The following is a 26,680-nucleotide window of genomic DNA, read 5'->3' as shown; positions in this document are numbered from 1 at the left end:
GCTCTCGATGGTGCAGCTGTAGAACCTTTTGAGGATCTGAGGACCCATGCCAAATCGTTTGTGTCTCCTGAGGGGGAATAGGTTTTGTCGTGCCCTCTTCACGACTGTCTTGGTGTGCTTGGACCATGTTAGTTTGTTGGTGATGTGGACGCCAACCTGCTCCACTACAGCTCCACTGCTCGGTTCTCCTTTTCCTGTAGTCCACAATAATCTCCTTTGTCTTGATTATGCTTAGAAGTTTTTGTCCTTGCACCACGCGGTCAGGTCTCTGACCTCCTCCCTATAGGCTGTCTCGTCGTTGTCGGTGATCAGGCCCACCACTGTTCTGTCATCGGCAAACTTAATGATGGTGTTGGAGTCGTGCCTGGCCGTGCAGTCATAAGTGAACAGGGAGTACAAGAGAGGACTGAGCACGCAGCCCTGAGGGGCCCCCGTGTTGAGGATCAGCATGGCAGATGTGATGTTACCTACCATTACCACCAGGGGCAGCCCGTCAGGAAGTCTAAGATCAGTTGCAGAGGGAGGTGTTTAGTCCCAGGGTCCTTAGCTAGTGATGAGCTTTGAGGCCACTATGGTGTTGAACTTTGCCCTGTAGTCAATTAATAGCATTCTCACATAGTTGTTCCTTTTGTCCAGGTGTGAAAGGGCACTGTGAAATGCAATATAGATTTCATAATCTGTGGATCTGTTGGGGCGGGATGTACATTGGAGTGGGTCTAGGGTTTCATAATGACATAATGATGTTGATGTGAGCCATGACCAGACTTTCAAAGCACTTCATGGTTACAGACGTGAGTGCTACGGGTTGGTAGTCATTTAGGCAGTTTACCTTAGTGTTCTTGGGCACAGGGACTATGGTGGTCTGCTTGAAACATGTTGATATTTCAGACTCAGACAGGGAGAAGTTGAAAATGTCAGTGACGACACTTGCCAGTTGGTTAGCGCCTGCTCTCAGTACACGTCCTGGTAATCCATCTGGCCCAGCGTCCTTGTGAATATTGACCTGTTTAAAGGTCTTACTCACGTCGGCTGCGGAGAGCGTGATCACACAGTTGGAACAGCTGATGCTCTCATGCATGTTTCAGTGTTATTTGCCTTGAAGCGAGTGATTTAGCTCGTCTGGTAGGCTCATGTCACTGAGCAGCTCTTGGCTGTGCTTTCCTTTTTAGTCTGTAATAGTTTGTAAGTCCTGCCACATCCGACGAGCATCGGAGCCGGTGTTGTACGATTCGATCTTTGTCCTGTATTGATGCTTTGCCTGTTTGATGGTTCGTCGGAGGGCATAGCGGGATTTCTTATAACCTTCCGGGTTAGAGTCCCGCTCATTGAAAGCGGCAGCTCTACCCTTTAGCTCAGTGCTGATGTTGCCTGTAATCCATGGCTTCTGGTTGGGGTATGTACGTACAGTCACTGTGGGGACGACATCATCAATGCACTTATTGATGAAGCCAGTGACTGATGTAGTGTTCTGCTCAATACCATCGGAAGAATCCCGGAACAGACGGGCGGCTTTGAAGGCTCAGGACAGACGGGCGGCTTTGAAGGCTCAGTACAGACGGGCAGCGCAGGCGGCGCTTGGCAGACGGACAGGTCAGGCGCCGCTGGGCAGACGGCAGACTCTGGCCGGCTGAGGCGCACTGTAGGCCTGGTGCGTGGTGCCGGAACTGGAGGTACCGGGCTAAGGACACGCACCATAGGGCTAGTGCGTGGAGCAGTAACAGGACGCACAGGACTCTGGAGACGCACAGGAGGCTTGGTGCGTGGTGCCGGAACTGGTGGTACCGGGCTGGAGACACGCACCATAGGGCTAGTGCGTGGAGGAGGAACAGGGCTCTGGAGACGCACAGGAGGCTTGGTGCGTGGTGCCGGAACTGGTGGTACCGGGCTGGAGACACGCACCATAGGGCTAGTGCGTGGAGGAGGAACAGGGCTCTGGAGACGCACAGGAAGCCTGGTGCGTGGTGTTGGCACTGGTGGTACTGGGCTGGGGCGGGAGATGGCGCCGGATATACCGGACCGTGCAGGCGTACTGGCTCCCTTGAGCACCGAGCCTGCCCAACCTTACCTGGTTGTATGCTCCCCGTAGCCCGACCAGTGCGGGGAGGTGGAATAACCCGCACTGGGCTGTGTTGGCGAACCGGGGACACCATGCGTAAGGCTGGTGCCATGTATGCCGGCCCGAGGAGACGCACTGGAGACCAGACGCGTTGAGCCGGCTTCATGGCACCTGGCTCAATGCCCAATCTAGCCCTACCAGTGCGGGGAGGTGGAATAACCCGCACCGGGCTATGCACACGTACAGGAGACACCGTGCGCTTTACCGCATAACACGGTGTCTGCCCGTACTCTCGCTCTCCACGGTAAGATCGGGAAGTGGGCACAGGTCTCCTACCTGACTTCGCCACACTACCCTTTAGCCTCCCCCCAAGACATTTTTGGGCTTGACTCACAGGCTTCCGTGCTAGCCGCGTACCTTCATAACGCCGGTTCCTCTCTCCGGTTGCCTCTGCTCTCCTAACTGCCTCCAGCTGTTCCCATGGGAGGCGATCTTTTCCAGCCAGGATCTCCTCCCATGTGTAGCAACCCTTGCCGTCCAAAACGTCCTCCCATGTCCATTCCTCCTTCGTGCACTGCTGCTGCTTTCTCCACCGCTGCTTGGTCCTTGGTTGGTGGGTGATTCTGTAACGATTGTTCTCCTCCTCGTCTGAGGAGGAGCATGGATCGGACCAAAACGCAGCTTGTGGAGAATACATGATTTATTTAATAATAACGAAGACGAAAATACACTTGAACAAACTATACAAAACAACAAACGACGTCAACAGACCTGAACATGAGAACTTACATATAACGAAGAACGCACAAACAGGTACAGACTAAACAAAACGAAACAGTCCCGTGTGGTACAAACACTGACACGGAAGACAATCACCCACAAACAAACGGTGTGAACAGCCTACCTTAATATGGTTTTCAATCAGAGGAAACGTCAAACACCTGCCCCTGATTGAGAACCATATAAGGCTAATTAACAATGAAACTAAACATAGAAACAAACAACATAGACTGCCCACCCAGCTCACGTCCTGACCAACTAAACAAAGGAAAATAAGGTCAGGAACGTGACAGTTCGTCCCATTTATTTTCCAGTGGTTGTACATTGGCTAACTGTACGGATGGCAAAGGCAGATTAGCCTCTCGTCGCCTGATCCTCACAAGGCACCCCAATCTCCTTCCTCAAAGTCTCAGTTTCTTTCTCCGGCAAATGACGGGGATGAGGGCCTGTTCGGGGGTCTGGAGTAAATCCCTCCCGTCGGACTCATTAAAGAAAAATTCCTCGTCCAATTCAAGGTGAGTTATCGCTGTTCTGATGTCCAGAAGCTCTCCTTTCGGTCTTAAGAGACGGTAGCAGCAACATTATGTACAACATTACAAACAAAATACCACGGTTGGTTAAGAGCCAATAAAACGGCAGCCATCCTCTCCATTACGCCATTACTGTAAGCAGCCATTACTACACCAAACACAATTCACAAAGTTTTCAGAGTATGAATGCTGATCTAGGATCAGGTCCCTCCTCTCCTTATCTCTATGATCTAAAAGGCAAAACCGATCCTAGATCAGAGCTTTAACTCTAAGACACTAAATACATACAATCCCAGATCTTTAGCCATCGCAGACCCCTACTTAACTTGTTCTCTATGGGAGAGGACAGGAAGAATAAAGAGCTTGATTATGAATACATTGATTTTCTAATCTTTCTAATATAAATCCATATTGATCTCTTAAATACCTGTCTCGCTTTTTATTTATGAAACTTATTCCGCAGACAGCTTGCATGCATAATGCGCTGTTGACTTTGTGTAAGTGCGGTGTGTGTTTGTTTGGTTTTACTATCCAGAAGTTCTCACAGGGATAGTAACACAAGGATCATTTCTCCAGTCCCCACAAGGAACAAGGCTTAGGGGTTAGGGTCAGGGTTAAGATTGCGGTAAGGGAAAATAGGATTTTGAATTGGAATCAATTGCTTGGTCCCAATGATAATAAAACAAACGTGTGTGTATCTGCATTTGCATCTGACAAACGGAGAGGAAGGGTTGCAAATGTCTCATGAACTGTAGGTGCTTTGTGATTCCATTTCTTTGAATCCCTATGCTTACTCAGAGTACCAAAAAAGCAGTGACATACATACATTTTTATAAAAGCACAGTACATCATCTGTCCTATGAGCTTTGAATTTCCTGCCCAACACAACAGCTATTCTTTGAAAGGGTTTGGTGTAGAGATCTTCATGTCGAACGAGGGGCGAACAGTTTGATGATGACATCAATGGGCAAATTGTCTCTTAGATGCTACCTCAAAGCACTTATGACACGCATCCAATCTCCATTGTGAATCCTGCCTCTGAAGTGATAAAAAGCCTTATTCCCCTCATTCCACTCTCAGGCTTTTAAAGTTCCAGATGTTGTTTTAGTACCGCATCTCCTCACATGTTCTCGCTTCATAACATCTTGGGATTGAGTTGCAATATCTCACAAGGCTTTACTTTTAATTTCTCCCACACATTTTTCACATGTGGATTACTAGACGAGATAAAAAGAATTGCACCGTAACTAAATGCCAAAAGGCTTCAACTCTTGAACTCTTTACAATCAATGTGACTTGTTGGTTGTGGTCAATAGTCTATTGTGCTCCGACCATTTAGTTTGTTCTGTTTGTGTTTTCCACAGTTCTGATTGGAGGAGCCCCGGTGCTGTGCTCGCACCCATTGGCCACCTCGCTGACCTTCGCCCTCTGCTCCTATCTACTGCTCCTCTACAGATGATGAGCACAACTCACAGCGTCACCTGTCCACCTTTCTGTTTTCATCGCCAATCCATCCTTCATATCTCCCATTCCACCCTGGCTAAGCTTGTACCACTTCTTCTCTCTCATTCTTCTTTTCCACACTCACACTTTTACAGTCGTACGCTGCTGCCTTCTCCAGTCATACTCATGTCCTTGTGACCTTTGACACCCAATATCCAACCCCTCACAGCAGACACTCACCCGGCTTCACTCTTTCGTCACCTCCATCTACTCTTTCCCAACCCCGTATTCCTGGGACACAAGTGTCGGACACTCTACCAAAGACGACGAAGGACAAAATAAAAAATATGGGTGGGGGGAGGGGCTGAGGATTATAAGAGAAGGGGTGGTCTTCCCCCCTGTTTTTGAACCCTCCCCCTCGCCTCCTTGGGCTGGATGCCAGGTAGCTGCCGCATCACGAAGGCAGACTGAGTGACTGACAGAGAAAGAAAGATAGAAAGTAAGAAAGAAGCTCCCACTTGCCTCTCCTCTACCAGTCGCTGCAGTAGGACCTGCGTTAGATTGTACGTATACATTTCTCTATATAATATATATTACAAAAGTTTAAATAACATTTAAGTGAAGAAAAACACTCATGGACATGGACGACTTTACAGGCTACGACAAAGCGAAACTAAAGAAGCACAAATGTATACAATCTATTCTTTCTTTCTTTTCCAAAGAAGTGTTTTTTTGAAGTATTCTTACTGCATGAGGCTTTTTTTTTCTTCATATCGGTCAGCGATAAACGGGAACCTCCCACTGGGCAAAAACTGGTTCAATCAATGTTATTTCCACGTCATTTCAACTCCCAAAATCAATGTGATGACATTTAATCAACTTGGGAAACTAATTGGATTAGCAAAAAGTAATCAATGTAAGGGCATTTCGTATTTTTTTTATCCAACTTTTAACCTAAATCCAAAAAGTGGAATTATTTTGTTGATTTCCCGTTTAATTCACGTTAGTTGACAACTCAAGCAAATGTAAATGAAAACTATAAGTTGAACTGACATCTATACCCAGTGGGCTTGTTCATACTAAACAAAAATATAAACGCAAAATCAAATCCAAATCAAATTTTATTTGTCACATACACGTGTTTTGCAAATGTTATTGTGGGTGTAGCGAAATACTTGTGTTTCTAGCTCCAACAGTGCAGTATTATCTAAGAAGTAATATCTAACAATTTCACAACAATACATGCAATACACACCAATCTAAGTAAAGGAATGGAATTAAGAATATATAAATATATGGATGAGCAATGTCAGAGCGGCATAGACTAAGATACAGTGGAATAGAATAGAATACAGTGTACACATATTAGATGAGTAATGCAAAATATGTAAACATTATTTAAGTGACTAGTGATTTCAAATCTATGTATATAGGGCAGCACCCTCTAATGTGCTAGTGATGGCTATTTAACACTCTGACGGCCTTGAGATAGAAGCTGTTTTTCAGTCACTCGGTCCCAGCTTTGATGCACCTGTACTGACCTCGCCTTCTGGATGATAGCGGGGTGAACAGACAGTGGCTCGGGTGGTTGTTGTCCTTGATGATGTTTTTGGCTTTCTGTGACATCAGGTGCTGTTGGTGTCCTGAAGGGCAGATAGTTTGCTGCGGTGATGCATTGGGCAGACCGCACCACCCTCTGGAGAGCCCTGCGGTTGTTGGCGGTGATACAGCCTGACAGGATGCTCTCAATTGTGCATCTATAAAAGTCTGTTAGGGTTTTTTACTCAGCCTCCTGAGGTAGAAGAGGCGCTGTTGCGCCTTCTTCACCACACTGTCTGTGCGGGTGGACCATTTCAGTTTGTCAGTGACGTGTACGCCCAGGAACTTGAAGCTTTCCACCTTCTCCACTGCGGTCCTGTCGATGTGGATGGGAGGGTGCTCCCTTTGTTCTTCCCTGAAGTCCACAACCAGCTCCTTTGTTTTGTTGACAATTGGTGGGAGGTTATTTTCCTGGCACCACACTCCCAGGGCCCTCACCTCCTCCCTGTAGGCTGTCTTGTCATTGTTGGTAATCAAAACTGGAATCACTGGGGGGGGTCAGGTGTCAGGTGTCAACTCAGTCTGTGTCCAATGTGGTGTTTACTCAGAACTAGGAAACTCTGAAATATCAAACTTGCAAATTCGAGGGTAGAACGGTGCTTTATTTACCACTTTGGAAGCTCATTATGAATGGTTTAGCACATTTTCAGTCCCAAGTTTCTTTCAGAGTTTGCTATAATTCTGGTAGCACGTGAATGCAGCTTACTGGCTTGCCGACTACCCATCTCCCATCAATTTATCCTGTGAGCTGTGCATTTCTTATGAAGCGTCGACCATTTGTTAACTCACAACCATATTTAATGTATATTTACAACTATCTGTAGGTATAGGCAGGAGATATGCAAGGTGGAAATGCCTGACTCAGGACAGAAAAATGATGCATCGGAATCAGATGCAACTGAAAAATGTTGAGCAAACTACTTCATCATATGATTTTAAATGATAACAGAACATTAGGACATTTTAAGTAATATTCTATGTGACAATGTTTTTGACCCCAAAGAATTTAGAGACTTGGTGCAATTGATGATGATTCATTTGTGGTTTCTACACACATCTATTTGGCAATTATGGATATGACAGCAAATTTCAACAACAAAAAATATACTTTTTTCCTTTTTTTTTTTTTACAAACTAAGCCCATAATATCAAGCTAAATCAATTTGAGACCACACACGTTCCTATCCATGGTCTTGTGCTTTACTAGAAAATGAATGGACGTTGTCTTTCACACTCATGAGTTCTACCATAATCATCTATGTGTAGCTAAGCACGTACAGTATGTGTAACATTACTGTTAGTTGCAACACACCAAGCATTTGAGACACACGATGTGTACTGGATCCTACTTTAACTGTAGTATGCTGCTGTATTCGGGAGAGTGTAGGAGGGTCCACTTCAGAATATATTTACAGTATACTGCAGAAACATTGCTGACACTGATTACAGTTGAGTAACCTGCATCGAAATGCTCAGGGCCTATACTGATAATGTTAAATACACAATGGAAGAAAGGGTACAGCACAGAGATGGATAACTATATGCCTTGGACTAGGTTTTATGGTATATTTTTCATCTTTGTGTCTTCTGTGTTCTCTATTATAGAATATTTCTCAACGTTAACACTGATGTAAATTCAGGTGAATTCCTTGGTAATGAAATTAATATGTGGATAGGAATACTATGAAATGGGCAAAAACTCTGAAATAAGGGCAAGTACACTTTTTGGGGATAATAAGAATGAACAGATATTATATTTATTGTTTTCATGGTTAAGGTGCCTCCATTGATCAGTAATTGATGATCAATGTTCAGTTTGCTGTAAGTTTTAGACATTGACAAATGTTACTAACCCTAAAACTTAGGTTTTCTTTACTGTCCATTCACCAGATCAATTGGAAATTAAACTAGCCTGCATACTCCAAATGAAACCATGAAATGCCTGAAAGTGAGTCTATTTTGTTACGTTACAGCCTTATTTTGAAATGGTTTATAAAAAAATCCCTCAACAAATGACACACAATAGCCCATAATGACAAAGAAAACGGAAATATCACATTTACATATGTTTTTAGACCCTTTACTCAGTACTTTGTTGAAGCACCTTTGGCAGCGATTACAGCCTTGAGTGTTCTTGGGTATGACGCTACAAGCTTGGCACACCTGTATTTGGGGCTCTTCTCCCATTCATCTCTGCAGATCCTCTCAAGCTCTGTCAGGTTGGATGGGGTGCGTCACTGCACAGCTATTTTCAGGTCTCTCCAGAGATGTTCGATTGGGTTCAAGTCCGGGCTTGTCCCGAGTGGCTTTTGTCCCGAAGTCACTCCTGTGTTGTCTTGGCTGTGGGCTTAGGGTCGTTGTCCTGTTGGAAGGTGAACCTTCGCCCCAGTCTGAGGTCCTGAGCGTTCTGGAGCAGATTTCATCAAGTATCTCTCTGTACTTTGCTCCGTTCATCTTTTCCTCGATCCTGACTAGTCTCCCAGTCCCTGCCACTGAAAAACATCATGATTCTGCCACCACCATGTTTCACCGTAGGGATGGTGCCAGGTTTCCTCCAGACGTGACGCTTGGCATTCAGGCCAAATAGTTCAATCTTGGTTTCATCAGACCAGAGAATCTTGTTTCTCATGATCTGAGAGTCCTTTGGGTGCCTTTTGGGACTGCATAGTTCTGCAGAGATGGTTGTCCTTCTGGAAGGTTCTCCCATCTCCACAGAGGAACTCTGGAGCTCTGTCAGAGTGGCCATCGGGTTCTTGGTCACCTCGCTGACCAAGGCCCTTCTCCCCTGATTGCAGTCTCAAGGATGATCATTGGAAACAGGATGCACCTAAGCTCAATTTAGAGTCTCATAGCAAACAATCTGAATACTTATGTAAATAAGATATTTCTGTTTTGAATTTTTAATAAATGAGCTGACATTTCTAAAAACCTGTTTTCACTTTGTCATTATGGGGTATTGTGTGTCGATTGATGAGGGAAATAATTTTTAATCCATTTTAAAATAAGGCTGTAATGTAACTAAATGGGTAAAAAGTCAAGGGGTCTGAACACTTTCCGAATGCACTGTATATCCAATTGTAGGTCATTTTAAATCTATTCATTTGTGTCCAGAAATGAGTGGTCTGAGGTATAATTAAACGTGTTGCTCTTCATGCACTTTAATGTGAAATTAAATGACACAAAATGTGCCCTGTATGCCATTTGATGCTCATTATGTACTAATGCTAGTTTTTTTATACTTCATGATTGTCACACCACCCCCCATTAGCTGAGGTAGTTCTAAAATGTACACCGTACCGTATATTAAGGAGTGGCTTAATCAATACATTCCTCTAGGATACAACATAGCATTTACAAGAAAGGATGTCAGTTCACTGCTATAGTCCCTTAGGGTTGCACATTACAGGAACCTTTCCCAAAATTCCCAGGTTTTTCAGGAATCGCGGTTGGAGGACTCCCAGTTCCCTCCCTGCTTATTCACTCCTGATTCCGGGAATTCTCCAACCAGGATTTCTGAAAAGAGGGGGAATTTGGGAAAGTTTTCAGAATTATGCAACATTAAACCCAATCACAATTAATTTGGCATTACCACACCTCCAATTATCTGATGTTTTTACACGATCCAGGTTTCTCCTTGACCACCTTGACCAAAGGGGTCTCCATTTCATGCGTGAACATTTTCAAAACTCTCTTACTGTCAAAATGTTTCCCTGTAGTTCTCGGTGTAAAACAAGAAGGCTAGAAAGGACCCCCGTCATACAGCTTGGAGAGCAAACTCCCCAATAAGTAAGTGCCTCACAACTGGTATTCCTCCGTGAGGTGACCTACCATCCAGAAAAACACTTCAGCTGGTCGGCGTAGCATCCAAGCAATATCTGTGGCCATGGTTGAGAAGGGATGGGCAGTCACCCAGTCACTGGAAAGGACCCCCTTCCATTAGAGACATCACCACACACACAGGGGATGCTCCACGAACTCAACAGCAGGACCGACTGAGTGTTACTGTATAGGTCTTCACATGTCCTCACCACCAGTGCAGACAATTCTCCGCTAACAGAAAGGGTGCATTCCAGATACAGCAATGTTGATCAGGGTGAGTTTACATAAAGATCATCTTTAGCCTTTTAAAGATAATTGTTCATCAATTGCCTACAAAAGGACTTAAGATGATCTTAGTGCTAAAGATGATCGCTATGTTTTTGGGAAAGTCACACCAAATCTTTAAATGCCTGGTGAAGTCTTTAACGTCTAATAAACCACATCAGCATGATGTAATGAAACTATAATCTGCGCAGACCTGTGCAGGATTTGTGTACTTGGAGCACACCCCAATGAGTTAACCCTCCACAATGCAGTCAGATTGGTCAGAGTAACTACGCAGCTCCTGCCTGTCTACGCAAATGTGTGCAACGCGGACAGATTCAAGACAAAGACAGTGTGTGTGTATATGCACTTTAGTGAATAATTGAAAAGTATAGCAGTGCTGGGTGTTGCATATTCTTTGTCATGTACTGAAATATTTTAGAAGAAAAATACATTTGAAATATGACTCCAAAATGTATGAATTAATAATCACGAAAGAACAAAAAGAGATGATTTTGGCGTCCTTTTTGTCATGTTTGCCAATGCACACAGTGGTTTCTCGCACATTGAGTCGCCATCACACGTATATAATATCTCCACAAAAACAACTCTTTGTGACTTGCTATGGGGTGTAAAAATGCAGAATGTGACAAACTACCACTCTATCCTTCTCTATCCACCTGTTTGTATTCAAGCCTTGCATATTACACTGTTAACCCCAAGTAGTAAGTTGAACTCAAAGTCAATTAAACATCATTATTACTTAAAATGTTTGTGGTACTGACTCAAAACAAAATGAGAAGTCATTCTATTTTGTTATATTTTTTGCACCCATTTTTATTTATTTTTTACCTTTATTTAACTAGGCAAGTCAGTTATGAACAAATTCTTATTTACAATGACGGCTTAGGAACAGTGGGTAAACTGCCTTGTTCAGGGGCAGAATGACAGATTTTCACCTTGTCAGCTCAGGGATTTGATCTAGCAACCTTTCGATTACTGACCCAAAGTCCCTGGAATCTTACAACCCTACTTGGAGGACTGATGAGGCCTGTAAACCATGAGTTTTAGGATAAAGCTAGGCCTCAAAACAAGCCCTCATGATATATGTATTGCCATAAATTGTTCCATATTAATGATTACATTCACCTAGGAACTAACTTGGTGAATGCCATAGAACAAAAATGAATAATCAACAACCATGTCTCTGTCACTAACACATACAGTCTTGGGTGGTAACTCTACAATTCACTCGAAAGGCAAAGCACACTGGGAAAGTATATTGGAGGTGTGACTTAGTCGGGGGCATTACTCCAAATTTTCAAGCTGAACTCAAATCTGGACCCCCTACAGGGTCACCATCCAGGCTTCCATCCAACCTTTTTTCTGCGAGTAAAGTACATGTCAGATGAAAAATGTAATGACAGTCCTGATGGAAACAGAACATTTTTCTGTAAACTTTCCTAATGTCAACAAAACTAAATACGCTACACAAGGTGGGATCTGTTTGTGTTGGTAAAATTAATTATGCAAGAAATTACTTTGGGAAAGAGTTTATGCACAAATATTGAAATAATATCCATCATATCGAAGTAAACTTGGAGTCACGCAATGACATGTTGTGTGGTCCTCCCACTCATTGGGAAAGCATGCAGTTTATTGGCCTACTGCAGTTTATTTAGTACCTACTGGAGTGCTCTCCTTTGTCTACACCCATTTAGCATTGTTCACACCCTCTTAAGCCAGCCCCACCCATCTCTTTAAGGATTCACATGTGAGGTCATGTGCTAATCAGTGAGTAGTGTAGTAAAGACTAAACCTAAAAGTGGTAAAAGTAGTAGCCTACAATAAGGAAAAATTCCAGGTCAACAGAAAGTTTCTGTCTTTCCCTTGACTTTGGTGCAGGGCATGTGATGTCCATAGCCTCCTCATCACAAAACTCTTTGTCTAGCTGTGTCCAGTCCAGGTGATGCTTGTACAGGCAGACCATCTATGGGAGGAAGGATGTCAGCGTTGCGCAGCAGCTGAAACCTGGTGTTGACTGAGTCCGAACGCTCCTTGGCGACCAGGCTCCAGAGCTTTTGAAGCTTTAAAACAGGAAATAGACATTACAACCTTGCACAACATCAATTCACCTCAAGTTTAGATAATAAAAACCTCACACAATGCAATGGAAATTATATTCACCTGAAGTGCTGGTACTGCTTGAACTGTGGCAGCGGCCTGAAATACGGAATCAGGTGTTGTTGCCAGCCATAGCTTTCCACTAGCACCGTACCATCCTCCAGTCCAACCAGCTGTGGGATGTTGACCCCTGTCACAGTGCTGTCCTTCACAACACCAGCAATCTAAGACAAAGTGTTCACTCTGGTCTTTCTGAAGCGCTGCTTGATGAGGCAGTAGCACCAGTCGTGGGCAAACTTGGTGTGGCCTGTGATCAGGAAGTGAATGTCCAGACTGTGGTGGAGCTTGTGCATGGTCCGCCAGGCACAATACCAGAGCACAAACTTGTTCTTGTTTTGGCCACTGCAGTTGCGAGGAGTTAAAAAGTACATGGGACCTGGCTGCATAGGGTCAGAAGGATCCAAGAAGCAACAAAATAACATTAAGATAAGTTCATGAAAAGAAAATGTAACATAAAATGCAATACAATTTTTTTTATGCATAATTGTCAGGTAAGTTTCACTTACTGTCAAGTGTGCTCCCTCTCCGGCCTCTAGGTCACCAGGCTGCTCGTTATGGTACACACCTGTCACCATCGTTACGCGCATTATGACACTCACCTGGACTCCATCACCTCCTTGATTACCTGCCTTATAGTAATGTCATTCTCTTTGGTTCATTTTGATGGGAGGCATTAGACCATTCTCTTTGTATGACTGGTGGAGTGTTCTACTGATGCTGAAAGACAAATTCAATATACAAATATTTTGGCATTATTATCCTCTACAGCAGTGGTTCCCAAACTTTTTATAGTCCTGTACCCCTTCAAACATTCAACCTCCAGCTGCGTAGCCCCTCTAGCACCAGGGTCAGCAAACTCTGAAATTTTGTTTTTTGCCATCATTGTAAGCCTGCCACATACACACTATACGATACATTTAAAAATAAGAATTAGTGTGAGTTTCTGTCACAACCTGGCCCATGGGAAGTGACAAAGAGCTCTTATAGGACCAGGACACAAAATGAGTGTAACAAGTGCACTGAGAGTCAGGAAGCAAGTTCAGTGGGTGAGTGTTTTAATAAACACAATGAACACAAAACACAAACAACACACCAACATGAAACAGAGTCAATAACACCTGAGGAAAGAGCCAAGGGGAGTGACAGATATAGGGAAGATAATCAAGGAGGTGATGGAGTCCAGGTGAGTGTCATGAGGCGCAGGTGCGCGAGACGATGGTGACAGGTGTGCGGGATAATCAGCAGCCTGATGACCTAGAGGCCGGAGAGGGAGTATACGTGACAATGAGTATGAGTTTTTGTCACACCTTGGCTCGTGGGAATTGACAAAGAGCTCTTATACAATCAGGGCACAAATAATAATAATCAAGGTATTTGCTCTTTATTTAACCATCTTACATATAAAACCTTGTGAATAACTCACCACAGGTTAACTCACCACAGGTTAATGAGAAGGGTGTACTGGAAAGGATGCTCATAACTCTGCAATGTTGGGTTGTATTGGGGAAAGTCTGTCTTAAATAATTTTCCACACAAAGTCTGTGCCTATATTTAGATTTCATGCTAATGAGGGCCTAAAATCGACTCTCACATAGGTATGTGGTATCAAAGGGCAACAGTGTTTTGGCAGGATACTCTGAGTGCAGTCCAATCCAGAAATCTGGCAGTGGCTTTTGATTAAATTACATTTTCACAGAATTGCTTGTTGCAATTTCGATGAGGCTCTCTTGTTCAGATATTGGTAAGTGGACTGGAGGCAGGGCATGAAAGGGATAATGAATCCAGTTGTTTTTGTCATCCGTTTCGGGAATGTACCTGCGTAATTGCGCACCCAACTCACTCAGGTGCTTTGCTATATCACATTTGACATTGTCCGTAAGCTTGAGTTCATTTGCACACAAAAAAATCATACATTGATGGAAAGACCTGTGTGTTGTCCTTGTTAATGCAGACAGAGAAGAGCTCCAACTTCTTAATCATAGCCGGAATTTTGTACCGCACATTGAATATAGTTGCGGAGAGTCCCTTTAATCCTGATTCAGATCATTCAGGCGAGAGAAAAAAAAAACAGATAGGCCACTCGTGTGAGAAACTCGTCATCATGCAAGCGCTCGGACAAGTGAAAATGATGGTCAGTAAAGAGAACATTAAGCTCATCTCTCAATTTAAAAAAGCGTGTCAATACTTTGCCCCTTGACAACCAGCTCACTTCTGTATGTTGTAAAAGCGTTACATGGCCGCTGCCCATATCATTTCATAGTGCAGAAAATACACAAGAGTTCAGGGGCTTTGCTTTAACAAAGTTAACCATTTTCACTGTAGTGTGCAAAACGTCTTTCAAGCTGTCAGGCATTCCCTTGGCAGCAAGAGCCTCTCGGTGGATGCTGCAGTGTACCCAAGTGGCGTCGGGAGCAACTGCTTGCACATGCGTTACCACTCCACTATGTCTCCTTGTCATGGCTTTTGCATCATCAGTACAGATACCAACACATCTTGACCCGACAAAGTCCATTTGCTGTCCAGTACTTATAAAATAAAATAAAAATTCCTAATTTTGTCTGTCATAGTTGAAGTGTACCTATGATGAAAATTACAGGCCTCTCTCATCTTTTTAAGTGGGAGAACTTGCACAATTGGTGGCTGACTAAATACTTTTTTGCCCCACTGTAAGTGAACCCCAAATCAATGTAGTTCTCATCATATTTGCGCCTCTTCAATGGTCCAACGTCCCTGTCTGTTGTTCGGTGCTTTCCCGGGTAAGGGGGCAGTAGCTCTTCGGCTGCATCAGATTCACAACTGTCAGTGTCCATGCTAGCTGGGCTAACAACAAATGTAGAATTACTGATGCTAGCATTGGATGTGCTCGTGTGAGCAAAACAACTTGTGTCGTCGACAGGTGCAGGTGTAGTACTGCTGGTAGTAGCAGTACTACCAGTAGAGCTGGTATGTGTATCTATGGTCGCAGGCCTTACTAAATGGACAGTTTGAATATGTGAGTATTCTTTCTTTTTTTTATAAATGTGAATCTCATTTTTATTTGGCGTTATCCGACGGCAATGCGCGTATCCCAGTTTGGGAATACCTGCTCTACAGAATTGGTGTCCCCCTGCGAAACGGTTGAGCTAACGTAGGCTAATGTGATTAGCATGAGGTTGTAAGTAACAAGAACATTTCCCTTTAGCCTTTTAAAATGATAAGATTAGATAACACAACGTGCCATTGGAACACAGGAGTGATGGTTGCTGATAATGGGCCTCTGTACTGTAAGATATTCCATAAAAAATCAGCTGTTTACAGCTACAATAGTCATTTACAACATTAATATTTCTGTTCAATTCGATATTACTTTAATGGACAATTTTTTAAAAGTTCTTTCAAAAACAAGGACATTTCTAAGTGACCCCAAACTTTTGAACGGTAGTGTAAAAAATATACACTGGATCAAATTTCAAAAGGATCCTTATGTGTGTGTATATGCCTTCATGATAATAGAAGCATAATGACATAGACTTCAAAGTACATTTTAGAGTATTTCAGTGGAAGGAGGCAATTTTTAAATGTCGCAAGTGCTGCTCAGTACAATTCTAAATGTAAAACATTTTCTTCATTAAATGTTATCTTTTTATGTTAAATGCTGCACTTTTTATAAGAACATTGACCATTTTCTGTATGTACTCGAAGTTGTTGTCCACCTTGCTGCATTGTGGTTACTGGCACTTTAAGAAAATATATATTTTCTACAATGACATCACAATCAGTAAATAATGTTACTTCCTTGTTGGGAACCTGGCGAGTATCTAGATTTCATATTACATTTTCATCATTATGTTGTCACGACTTCCACCGAAGTTGTTCCCTCTCCTTGTTCGGGCGGTGTTCGGCGGTTGACGTCACCGGCTTTCTAGCCGCCACCGATCCATGTTTAATTTTTGTCTGTTTACACACCTGGTTCCCTTCTCATAATTATGTTCCTTATTTAACCCTCTGGTTTCCCTTTCTGTTTTGTGCGTGATTGTCTTTCGTGTATTCCGGTGTGTTGTATTTTAAGTCCTGTTTTGTTCCTTGTTTGGAACGGGATTTTGATACGTTTTGGATTGAGTAAATCAGTGATTGTTACTCTTACCTGTGTCCTGCGCCTGACTCATTCGCTATCTTTTAGATAGACTCTGACATATGTTGGTGATGTGATGTGGGAAAGCATAACATGTCCACCCTGTAAGCAAAAATACAAGACGTTAATCGAATTTCATAATTTCAAAATATATTTGTCAAACAATGCAAATTCCTTTTCAAGTGGCAGCCATTATCCTAGCTTCATCACGACCACTTGGAGCAGAGTTGCTAATTTTATCTCAAAATGTCCAGCCTGTTATTGTTCACCCTGTTATCCATGTACACCTAACAGGGTGGACATGCTCTCAACAGGGTGATCAAATGGACACTTGCAGTAATGTGTTGCAAAATGTATTTTTGTTCATAAATTATATTACATAATTAGAGTATGTATAGTATTTTAAGAATAAATAAATATCAATTGAATCAGGTCTTTCTGAAGGAATGGCACCTCCTCTTAGTGTCACGATCGTTGGTTGAATTAATGGACCAAGGCGCAGCGTGCATAGAGTTCCACATGTTTATTGGATGAAACTCACAGAAAACAATAAAGCGCAAGACGAACCGTGAAACTAATGTAGTGCTCGCAGGCAACTAGACATAGACAAGATCCCACAAAAACCCAGTGGGAAAAAGGCTGCCTAAATATGATCCCCAATCAGAGACAACGATAGACAGCTGCCTCTGATTGGGAACCATACCAATGAAAAAACTAGACTACCCACCCTAGTCACACCCTGACCTAACCAAAATAGAGAATAAAAAAGGATCTCTAAGGTCAGGGCGTGACACTTAGTGCAGCTGAAAGACAGCGGCAATACAGAGAACGACGTAATGCTGAGCCAGAAAGAAGGAGAGAATCTAGAGAAAGGGAGGGAGAAATGGAGGAAAGACAAAGCGACAGGGAAGAAGGCAATAGCTGAACTCAGTGACAGAAAGGAAGAAATGGGAAGATTCAACAATGATACTCAGAGCCAGGGCCAAGGCTAGTGCATTGCTGCAGTCCCCTCAACTCCTGAAAATCAGCCTGGGCCTTCAAGGTTAGAATATGCTTATTAAGATAAGGCATTTAAGATTATTAAACTAAGCTAAACTTTCTGGATTTAGAGGAAAATAACATTAAGGTGAAGTACATGCACCGGAATGGCATCAACAAATTCTTCTGGCCAAGTCCAAAGGAAGATATTTGTTGGTACTCTGATGGACAGATCATTTTTCTGATGCCAGAGCCACAGGCTGTTAATAAACGCTCTGTGCAGATGGAAAAATCCACCTGGAAGTATGTGGAAGAGCATTTGGGGTGAAAGGGGGGAGAGCAAGAGAGGGACAGGAATGTGTTTTAATGCTAATTCCAATGATTTTGTACCGGCAATGTATTTTTGTATTGTTGTTTTTCACAATGAATATGTAACTAAATAGCAGTTACAATGTTGTTACTACATGTATTACTGTGTAGATGTCTATTCAGTGTTGAGTATTCAATGTTCAGGGTTTAATTTATGTTCTGTCCCGTTATAGCTGTCCACTCTGTTATACCTTGGTCCACAGTGTTATCTTGGCATCTTTTTCAAATTAATTCAGTTACATTGTCAAATATCAAGGATTTGTGTAATTATTTTAAAGAGTAAGACACAGCCAACACCATAAACTATAATTAATAACTGTCTCAATTCAGAAAGATAAGGTGCAAATTAGATGAAGTTCTGTAAAAAACCACATATTGTAAACAAAATCTGTTATTTCTTTATAATTTGACCAGAACAAATGGACAGGGTTGACAAAGGAACACAATAGCTTTATGAAAATATAAATATTAAAATAGTCCAATGAAAGTATTTAAAGACAGTTAAGTGCATGTCCGTAACAGGGTGAACATATCTTATGGCTGATTCACTGAAAATTTGTTTGTAATTATCTAACTCTAAGTGCTGGAGCTTTGCCAACATGTTTTCCTTTTATAGTAAAACATAAAAGAAATACCAATTCTGAAATAAAAAAGCTTTCTGACAAAATTAGCATAATATATGAAACTTTAGCTAGACTCATACCTGTATACATGGATGAATGCTTCACGGCAGACTGCAACCCCTTTCATTAATAAGTAAGACATTCTGTGTTCTTTCCGTTTTGTATTTACAGCTTGCTTGGCCCGTTGTTGTGTCAAGTCACTCTGGTTCACACTGACCGAGTGCAATGCCATAAGAAACATCCAGACCTTTAGCCCCCACCCAAATTCTGACCATTATACTCGCCCTAGCAGAGCTGGTTAGGCTGTTTTCATGTTATCCAGAGTGTTGGTGACTGTAACTGTGCTCCAGACAACAATTGAATTACGTTTTTTTGCCGACGTTTACTGACACCGGCCATATTCAACCGGTGTTGAGCGTTTCTGCACACACAGATGAGAATGCTTTGAAACAGTTGTTGCAGTGACTTTCTATTGAAATGTATACTTGCATACTGGATGGAGTCTTTTGTTAAGTTTTATTACGCAATATATATTTTTTTAAAGCCACATTAGACAGGATTACCCTACACATACTGACCAGCTCAAATAGACAGAAGCGTACTATATGGCAGACCAATCCAAACTCATCTCTCTGCATGTCCAGCCCACTCATTACCTCAGCCAATCATGGCTAGCGGAAAGGTTGCTGGCTTTTTCTGTGGCTTAACCAACTAGACTTGAAATGTAACAATTGCATTCATATTTACAGATGACATACAAGTTTGTTATTAAGGAACATGAAAGTTCACATGTTCGAGAAGGCATTTCTGCCCCAAAAAAACTGAACTAGTGACCCGCGACATATGCCTAATTTCCTGAAACGGGTTACATATGATGAACTTTACAGGGTGGTGAAAGTGCAAGGTGAAGAGCTTGATGCTCCTTTCCAATGAATTTTCAAGGGTCTTATTCTGGTGCAGTGTGTGAGCGAAGTTGAGCAGTTAGAAATCCCACTAATACTGCCCATGCTCCACTAAAATTCGCTCAGCGCTCACAGGAAAAGAAACTGCCGCTCCAAACTCGCTCCATTAATTTTTGTTTAACAAAAAGCCCTTCTACTTTTGTGACAATGTACCATTTGGTTTTGAAGTAGGCTATCATATCATTTCAACAACATGTCATAGGCTATTAAACAAGGACCTACCGAGGTCATAGTCTGTGGTAACTTCAGTTATAACAGGCTCTGTTGCGCTCACATTTTATAGTTGATAGACAACTTTAGCACTGTTACAAACTTATTCTCCTCTTTTTTTAATCAATAGCCTAAATAGAACCCAAAATGCATCTGGTGCTGCATGGGCTCATTCCTTGTCTTGCCATCAATTACACAGGCTGTGTGACCTATTTCTTGGCTGACTCATATCAACATCTCTTAGCATTAGTGGTGGGGTAGTCTAAATAGATACAACAGAATAGGCCTAATTAAAAGAACTGTGATGACCAGAGTTTGTGGCTGAGCGGTACCGGATTGAAATTGGAGCAGGAGAGAAGTTGGAGGCTCCAAAATGTTTTGTTTTATCCTCTCCAAGTTCCAGCTAAATGATGCAAGCTCCGCTGCTTGCTCCACTCCGCTCACATCCTCTGATCAGGTGACATGATCGTCGATGCTTGGCTGCAGTATGACAAAATAATCTTGCCCTTTTGTCCATAATCATCTCATCATGTAGGCTATACATGCACTCTAGCCACAGAGCGCTTGGATAGAACGCACATGCCAATATCTGAGTGGGCACACTTGCTATATAACGCAAAAAAAAAGTTGAGTTGAAAATGTGATGGAGATCCATTTAACTCGTATTTCTTATTTGGTACATGGGAATTTACCCGCAAAATATATTTTTATGTGCACTACATCATCACGCACAGCCTTTTATCTGCTACGTGTCAAGTTTGATGGAAGCACATCTCTGGTGGGAAAATGCACATATTGTTTTTTGTTTTTGTAGCAGGCAGTTTACTTTGGGCACGCTTTTCATCCGGAGTTGAAAATAGTGCCCCCTACCATGGTGAAGTTAATGCAGCTGGTGGCCACACCAGATACTGACTGTTACTTTTGATTTTGACCTCCCTTTGTTCAGGGACCCATTATTCCATTTATTTTAGTCACATGTCTGTGGAACTTGTTCAGTTTGTCTCAGTTATTGAATCTTGTTATATTCATACAAATATTTGTACATGTTAAGTTTGCTGAAGTGAGTGAGAGGACATTTCTTTTTTTGCTGAGTTTATATACCACTTGGATCCTGTTTCAGTAATAATACTTGTTTAGTGTTACTGAATCATGTGCTGTCTGTCATATGTATAATTTGTATTTTTTCTTGGAATAGAAGCACCATAATGTTAATAAAATTAATTAAGCTACATTTCTTAAAATCAATCCCATATAACTATGTTCTTACAAAAAAGGTTTTAAATTCTCTAGTACAGCCAATATTAAAAACAGTCAAAAGCTTCTCAAAGATGCCTCAAAGATGCCTCATCTCAAAGATGTGGTCAAACTAGCACTAACTAGCATTAATGGCAACAATGGCTGACAATTAAATAACGCGCCATAGAATTCTGCGGCAGCCCGCAAGCAGTACTGCGGTACGACGCAACTTTTAAAGGAAGAACCACTGTACATAGTAATTACCTGAGTAATTCAGTGTGTTTCACATTACATTATGTTGCTTGCTCCTGTGTAGAAACATTGTAATTTCAATACTTTTCTTTATAACGACATTGTAATAATTGTGATATACCCTGCAAAATATTTAATACATTTGGAAGTACATAGTAATTAGACTTAAAAGTGCTGTAACAACATTATTTCTAGCTTGACATGGATTGCCATTGATCACAACTAAAAGTAATGTACTGGGTGTTTGCCAACATAGTAACTACATGGTACTGTAATTATGAGTAATTCCTGATGTGTTTCACTTTACATTAAGCTGCTTGTTCCTGTGTAGAAACATTGTACTTTCGTTTAGAACAACATTGTAATAACTGACATTTTGATATATCCTGTTAAATATGTAATTGCATTGAAAGTAAATTGTAATTACACGTATAGGTGCTGTAGCAACAGTTATTCTACAATAAAGTGTATTTTCCCAAGGATTGTAATAAAAAGGTTTACCAAATCAAATCAAATGTTATTTGTCACATACACATGGTTAGCAGATGTTAATGCGAGTGTAGCGAAATGCTTGTGCTTCTAGTTCCGACAATGCAGTAATAACCAACAAGTAATCTAACCTAACAATTCCACAACTACTACCGTATACACACAAGTGTAAAGGGATAAAGAATATGTACATAAAGATATATGAATGAGTGATGGTACAGAACGGCATAGGCAAGATGCAGTAGATGGTATAGTGTACAGTCTATACATATGAGATGAGTAATGTAGGGTATGTAAACATAAAGTGGCATAGTTTAAAGTGGCTAGTGATACATGTATTACATAATGGCAAGATGCAGTGGATGATATACAGTATATACATATACATATGAGATGAGTAATGTAGGGTATGTAAACATTATATTAAGTGGCATTGTTTAAAGTGGCTAGTGATACATTTTTACATAATTTCCATCAATTCCCATTATTAACGTGGCTGGAGTTGAGTCAGTATGTTGGCAGCGGCCACTAAATGTTAGTGGTGGCTGTTTAACAGTCTGATGACCTTGAGATAGAAGCTGTTTTTCAGTCTCTCGGTCCCTGCTTTGATGCACCTGTACTGACCTCGCCTTCTGGATGATAGCGGGGTGAACAGGCAGTGGCTCGGGTGGTTGTTGTCCTTGATGATCTTTATGGCCTTCCTGTGACATCGGGTGGTGTAGGTGTCCTGGAGGGCAGGTAGTTTGCCCCCGGTGATGCGTTGTGCAGACCTCACTACCCTCTGGAGAGCCTTACGGTTGTGGGCGGAGCAGTTGCCGTACCAGGCGGTGATACAGCCCGACAGGATGCTCTCGATCGTGCATCTGTAGAAGTTTGTGAGTGCTTTTGGATGACAAGCCGAATTTTTTCAGCCCCGTGAGGTTGAAGAGGCGCTGCTGCGCCTTCTTCACAACGCTGTCTGTGTGGGTGGATCAATTCAGTTTGTCCGTGATGTGTACACCGACTGAGGAACCCTACTGTGTTTCACATTACTCAAAGCTGCTTGCTAATGAGTACCTACATTAACATTATAAATTCAATTACTTTGAACAACATTTCACTTACATTACATTTTTGAAGCCATGGAAATAACCTGTTACATCCCTTTTCAAAGGCAGGTACATATAGTATTTACAAAGGTTATACCATTATGTGTTTCACTTTACATTAAGTCCTTGGTCCTGGGTGGGTACATTACAGTTCTATGCATATCGATTGGAACACCATTGCTCTAACATTTAATTCAGTCCGTCTTTTAAGCCACACAATATGGAAATAAGATAGCTGTAGTTTGATAGGGTGTGTATTGTTACAAAATCTGAACGAGTCCTAGCCTAGCTTATTTCAGTGGTGGTGACTTATGTATTTGCAAGTAACAAGGTTTCATATTTAAGATGCATTGTTAACATGTTAGTACACAGGAGACTGCAAAAGTGTAATTACAGAACATGTTAGTTACATTTGGAACAAGACATCTTGTAATTACATATACATAAATGATGAATAATTACACATGTGGAATAACCTCTGACAAGCTGATTGTAATTACACGTCCTTGTTCCACTTGTGTAATAACCTGTACCTCTAAACCCTTATTACAGTGTAATTACTATGTTATAAATACATGTATTACTATTTATTTACATATTAAAGTACACTTAAGGTAAAGTGTTACCCACTATTGTTCTAAATTCAATCACACTCTTCATCCTCATCATTCAGTTAATTCACATTCAATTGTGAAATCATGGGCACAATTATTAGTTTCTATTTGGTTTATATCGCCCATTCATTAACCTCATTCATTCAGTGAGGAGACAGACACATTAGCGCCTTGGGACCACTGTATCCAAAGGCAAAATCAGCGCTCTAACTCCCACTATATGGAGTACACAGCGTAACGTACTATACCACAATTTACCTCAATGTATAATCTCAAAACGTTTAATTGAGGAACCACTGCAAAGGCCTTTAGCATCACTGAAATAGAGTTGTACGGTATCATGAGGTCATAAAAACAGATAGAGACACGCTCACCTCTGTTGTGCCTTGCTGTGTCTCTACCTCTTTCTTCCCTTTTTTGCTTTTATTTTCTGGTGCCCACTACTGAAATAGAGGTTTAAATAGACTCCATTGAACAAGGCAGAGCGGTCCAGTATATTACCCTCCACTAGTCTCTAATAATGGTCACATTGTTGGACCATATGGTACTGTTATACAGTCTGCTACATTAGCTTGTAACACTGTTCACTACATTAGACTAACTCTGACAATAACAAAGGGGCTGAAAGTCTACATCACCCCATATTACAGTACATGCCCGTGGTGTGTGTGTGTGTGTTACACCTGGAACTGAGACCAGAGATCAGGGCATGACAGAAATGATCAGTGAGAGATGAGATAAAGAAAGACCACCCACGTGCAGGTGTAGCCTACCTCTCATTGTTGGTGACGTCATATACAGTGGGGAGAACAAGTATTTGATACACTGCCGATTTTGCAGGTTTTCCTACTTACAAAGCATGTAGAGGTCATTTTTATCATAGGTACACTTCAACTGTGAGAGACGGAATCTAAAACAAAAATCCAGAAAATCACATTGTATGATTTTTAAGTAATTAATTTGCATTTTATTGCATGACATAAGTATTTGATCACCTACCAACCAGTAAGAATTCCGGCTCTCACAGACCTGTTAGTTTTTCTTTAAGAAGCCCTCCTGTTCTCCACTCATTACCTGTATTAACTGCACCTGTTGCTACTATTCTCATTGTATAACCACGATTTGTGCTGCTAAATATGCACATTTTCAAACAAACAATATATGTATTGTGTAATATGATGTTATAGGACTGTCATCTGATGAAGTTTTGAGAAGGTTAGTGAAAAATGTAATATCTTTTGCTGGTTTATTCGCTATCGCTAACGTGCATGAATCAATGCTGCTGTGTGGTTGGCTATTGTAGTAAGCTAATATAATGCTAAATTGTGTTTTCGCTGTAAAACACTTAAAGAATCTGAAATATTGGCTGGATTCACAAGATCTTTGTCTTTCATTTGCTGTACGCTGTGTATTTTTCATAAATGTTTTATGATGAGTATTTAGGTAATTCACGTTGGTCTCTGTAGTTATTCTAGTTGCTTTGGTGAGAGTTGTGATGGTGGCTGCAATGTAAAACTATGATTTATACCTGAAATATGCACATTTTTCTAACAAAACATATGCTATACAATAAATATGTTATCAGACTGTCATCTGATGAAGTTGTTTCTTGGTTAGTGACTATTTATATCTTTATTTGGTCGAATTTGTGATAGCTACCTATGCAGGAAAAAAATGGTGGGAAAAAAAAGTTGTGTCTTTTGCTATCGTGGTTAGCTAATAGAAATACATATTGTGTCTTCCCTGTAAAACATTTTAAAAATCAGAAATGATGGCTGGATTCACAAGATGTGTATCTTTCATCTGGTGTCTTGGACTTGTGATTTAATGATATTTAGATGCTAGTATTTACTTGTGGCGCTATGCTAGGCTATGCTAGTCAGCTTTTTTACTGATGAGGGTGCTCCCGGATCCGGGATGGTGACTCGTGAGAAATTAATCAGAGAGGCAACAAAGAGACCAAAGATAACCCTGAAGGAGCTGCAAAGCTCCACAGCGGAGATTGCAGTATCTGTCCACAGGACCACTTTAAGCCGTACACTCCACAGAGCTGGGCTTTACAGAAGAGTGGCCAGAAAAAAAGTAATTGCTTAAAGAAAAAAAAGCAGAGTGATACATTTTGATGTAAATAACTATATACAAAATACAAAAAGTATATTCTAACCCCCCCCCCCCCCCCCCCTCTGAGCACGTTTCCTGTGACAAAGGGCACAACGATGCCTCCCTACTGTGCCCTTTTGTCCCTGAGGTACATTCATGCCTGAAGAGATGAATCTGGGCTGGTGAACACCACTGGTTGAAGGAGCAGAAGGGACAGAGGTAGAGGGGACAGAAGGTGATGCAGTGGACTTGCTGTAGCTAGCAAGCTCCTGGATGAGCAGCTCCCTGAAGGCTAGCTGTGAGATGGGGGGCTGTCCACAGCTCTTGGCCATTTCCTTCTGGAGGATGAAGGAATTCACTACAGCAATGTCAATGAAATGATAGAAAAATGTCTTGTACCATTTCATGGTCTTGTGGAGAACATTATAGTATCCTATCAGCGCATCTGACAGGTCCACACATCCAATGCCCTTGTTGTAGTCCTTGATAGCTGCAGGAATGGGGACATTTTTGGTGGTCCAGGCCCCAGTAGTGCCCTTCACATGCCTGACGACGTGATCTCCACTGAAGGACTTGTGGATACTGGAGCACATGACCACCTCTCTGGTATCTATCCACTTCACAAAGAGCAGGCAATCTTGGCGAATCCTTCGCATGGTACCCTGCTCAGCCCGCTTAGGCATGTCATTCACCTTGGTTTTCAGAAAGGCCACTCTGTTGGTCCGAATGGTGCCACAAGCCTACACATCCCGCTTCCTCAGGTCTGCAAACAGGGTAGGGCTTGTGTAGAAGTTGTCCACAAAAAGTTTGTAGCCCTTCCCCAGCAGTTGAAAATCTAATAACTCCATAACAGAATCATAACTGAGTCCCTTACTGGTCGCAAAACTGCTCTTCCTCTCAGTAACATAACAATTGCACGTGTATGCACACACAGAATCAGCCAAAACAAACAGTTTGTAACCCCATTTAGTTG

The 26,680-nt window shown here is 41.9% G+C and overlaps 1 protein-coding gene across 1 annotated transcript in view; it reads left to right on the top strand.

Annotated features, from left to right (window-relative positions):
- Positions 1–4,825, top strand: part of LOC120023365 (MAM domain-containing glycosylphosphatidylinositol anchor protein 1-like) — a 246,431-nt gene extending 241,606 nt beyond the window's left edge. The window contains exon 18 of the mRNA XM_038967372.1: positions 4,731–4,825. Within this exon, the coding sequence (XP_038823300.1) occupies positions 4,731–4,825 (95 nt within the window). The remainder of the gene's footprint in view (positions 1–4,730) is intronic.
- Positions 4,826–26,680: the final 21,855 nt, after the last annotated feature.

The sequence above is a fragment of the Salvelinus namaycush genome, chromosome 28 (genome assembly GCF_016432855.1).
Source record: "Salvelinus namaycush isolate Seneca chromosome 28, SaNama_1.0, whole genome shotgun sequence".
Taxonomy (NCBI): domain Eukaryota; kingdom Metazoa; phylum Chordata; class Actinopteri; order Salmoniformes; family Salmonidae; genus Salvelinus; species Salvelinus namaycush.
Note: the sequence above shows the minus strand (reverse complement) of the source record. Positions and strands in the feature narration are given on the sequence as shown.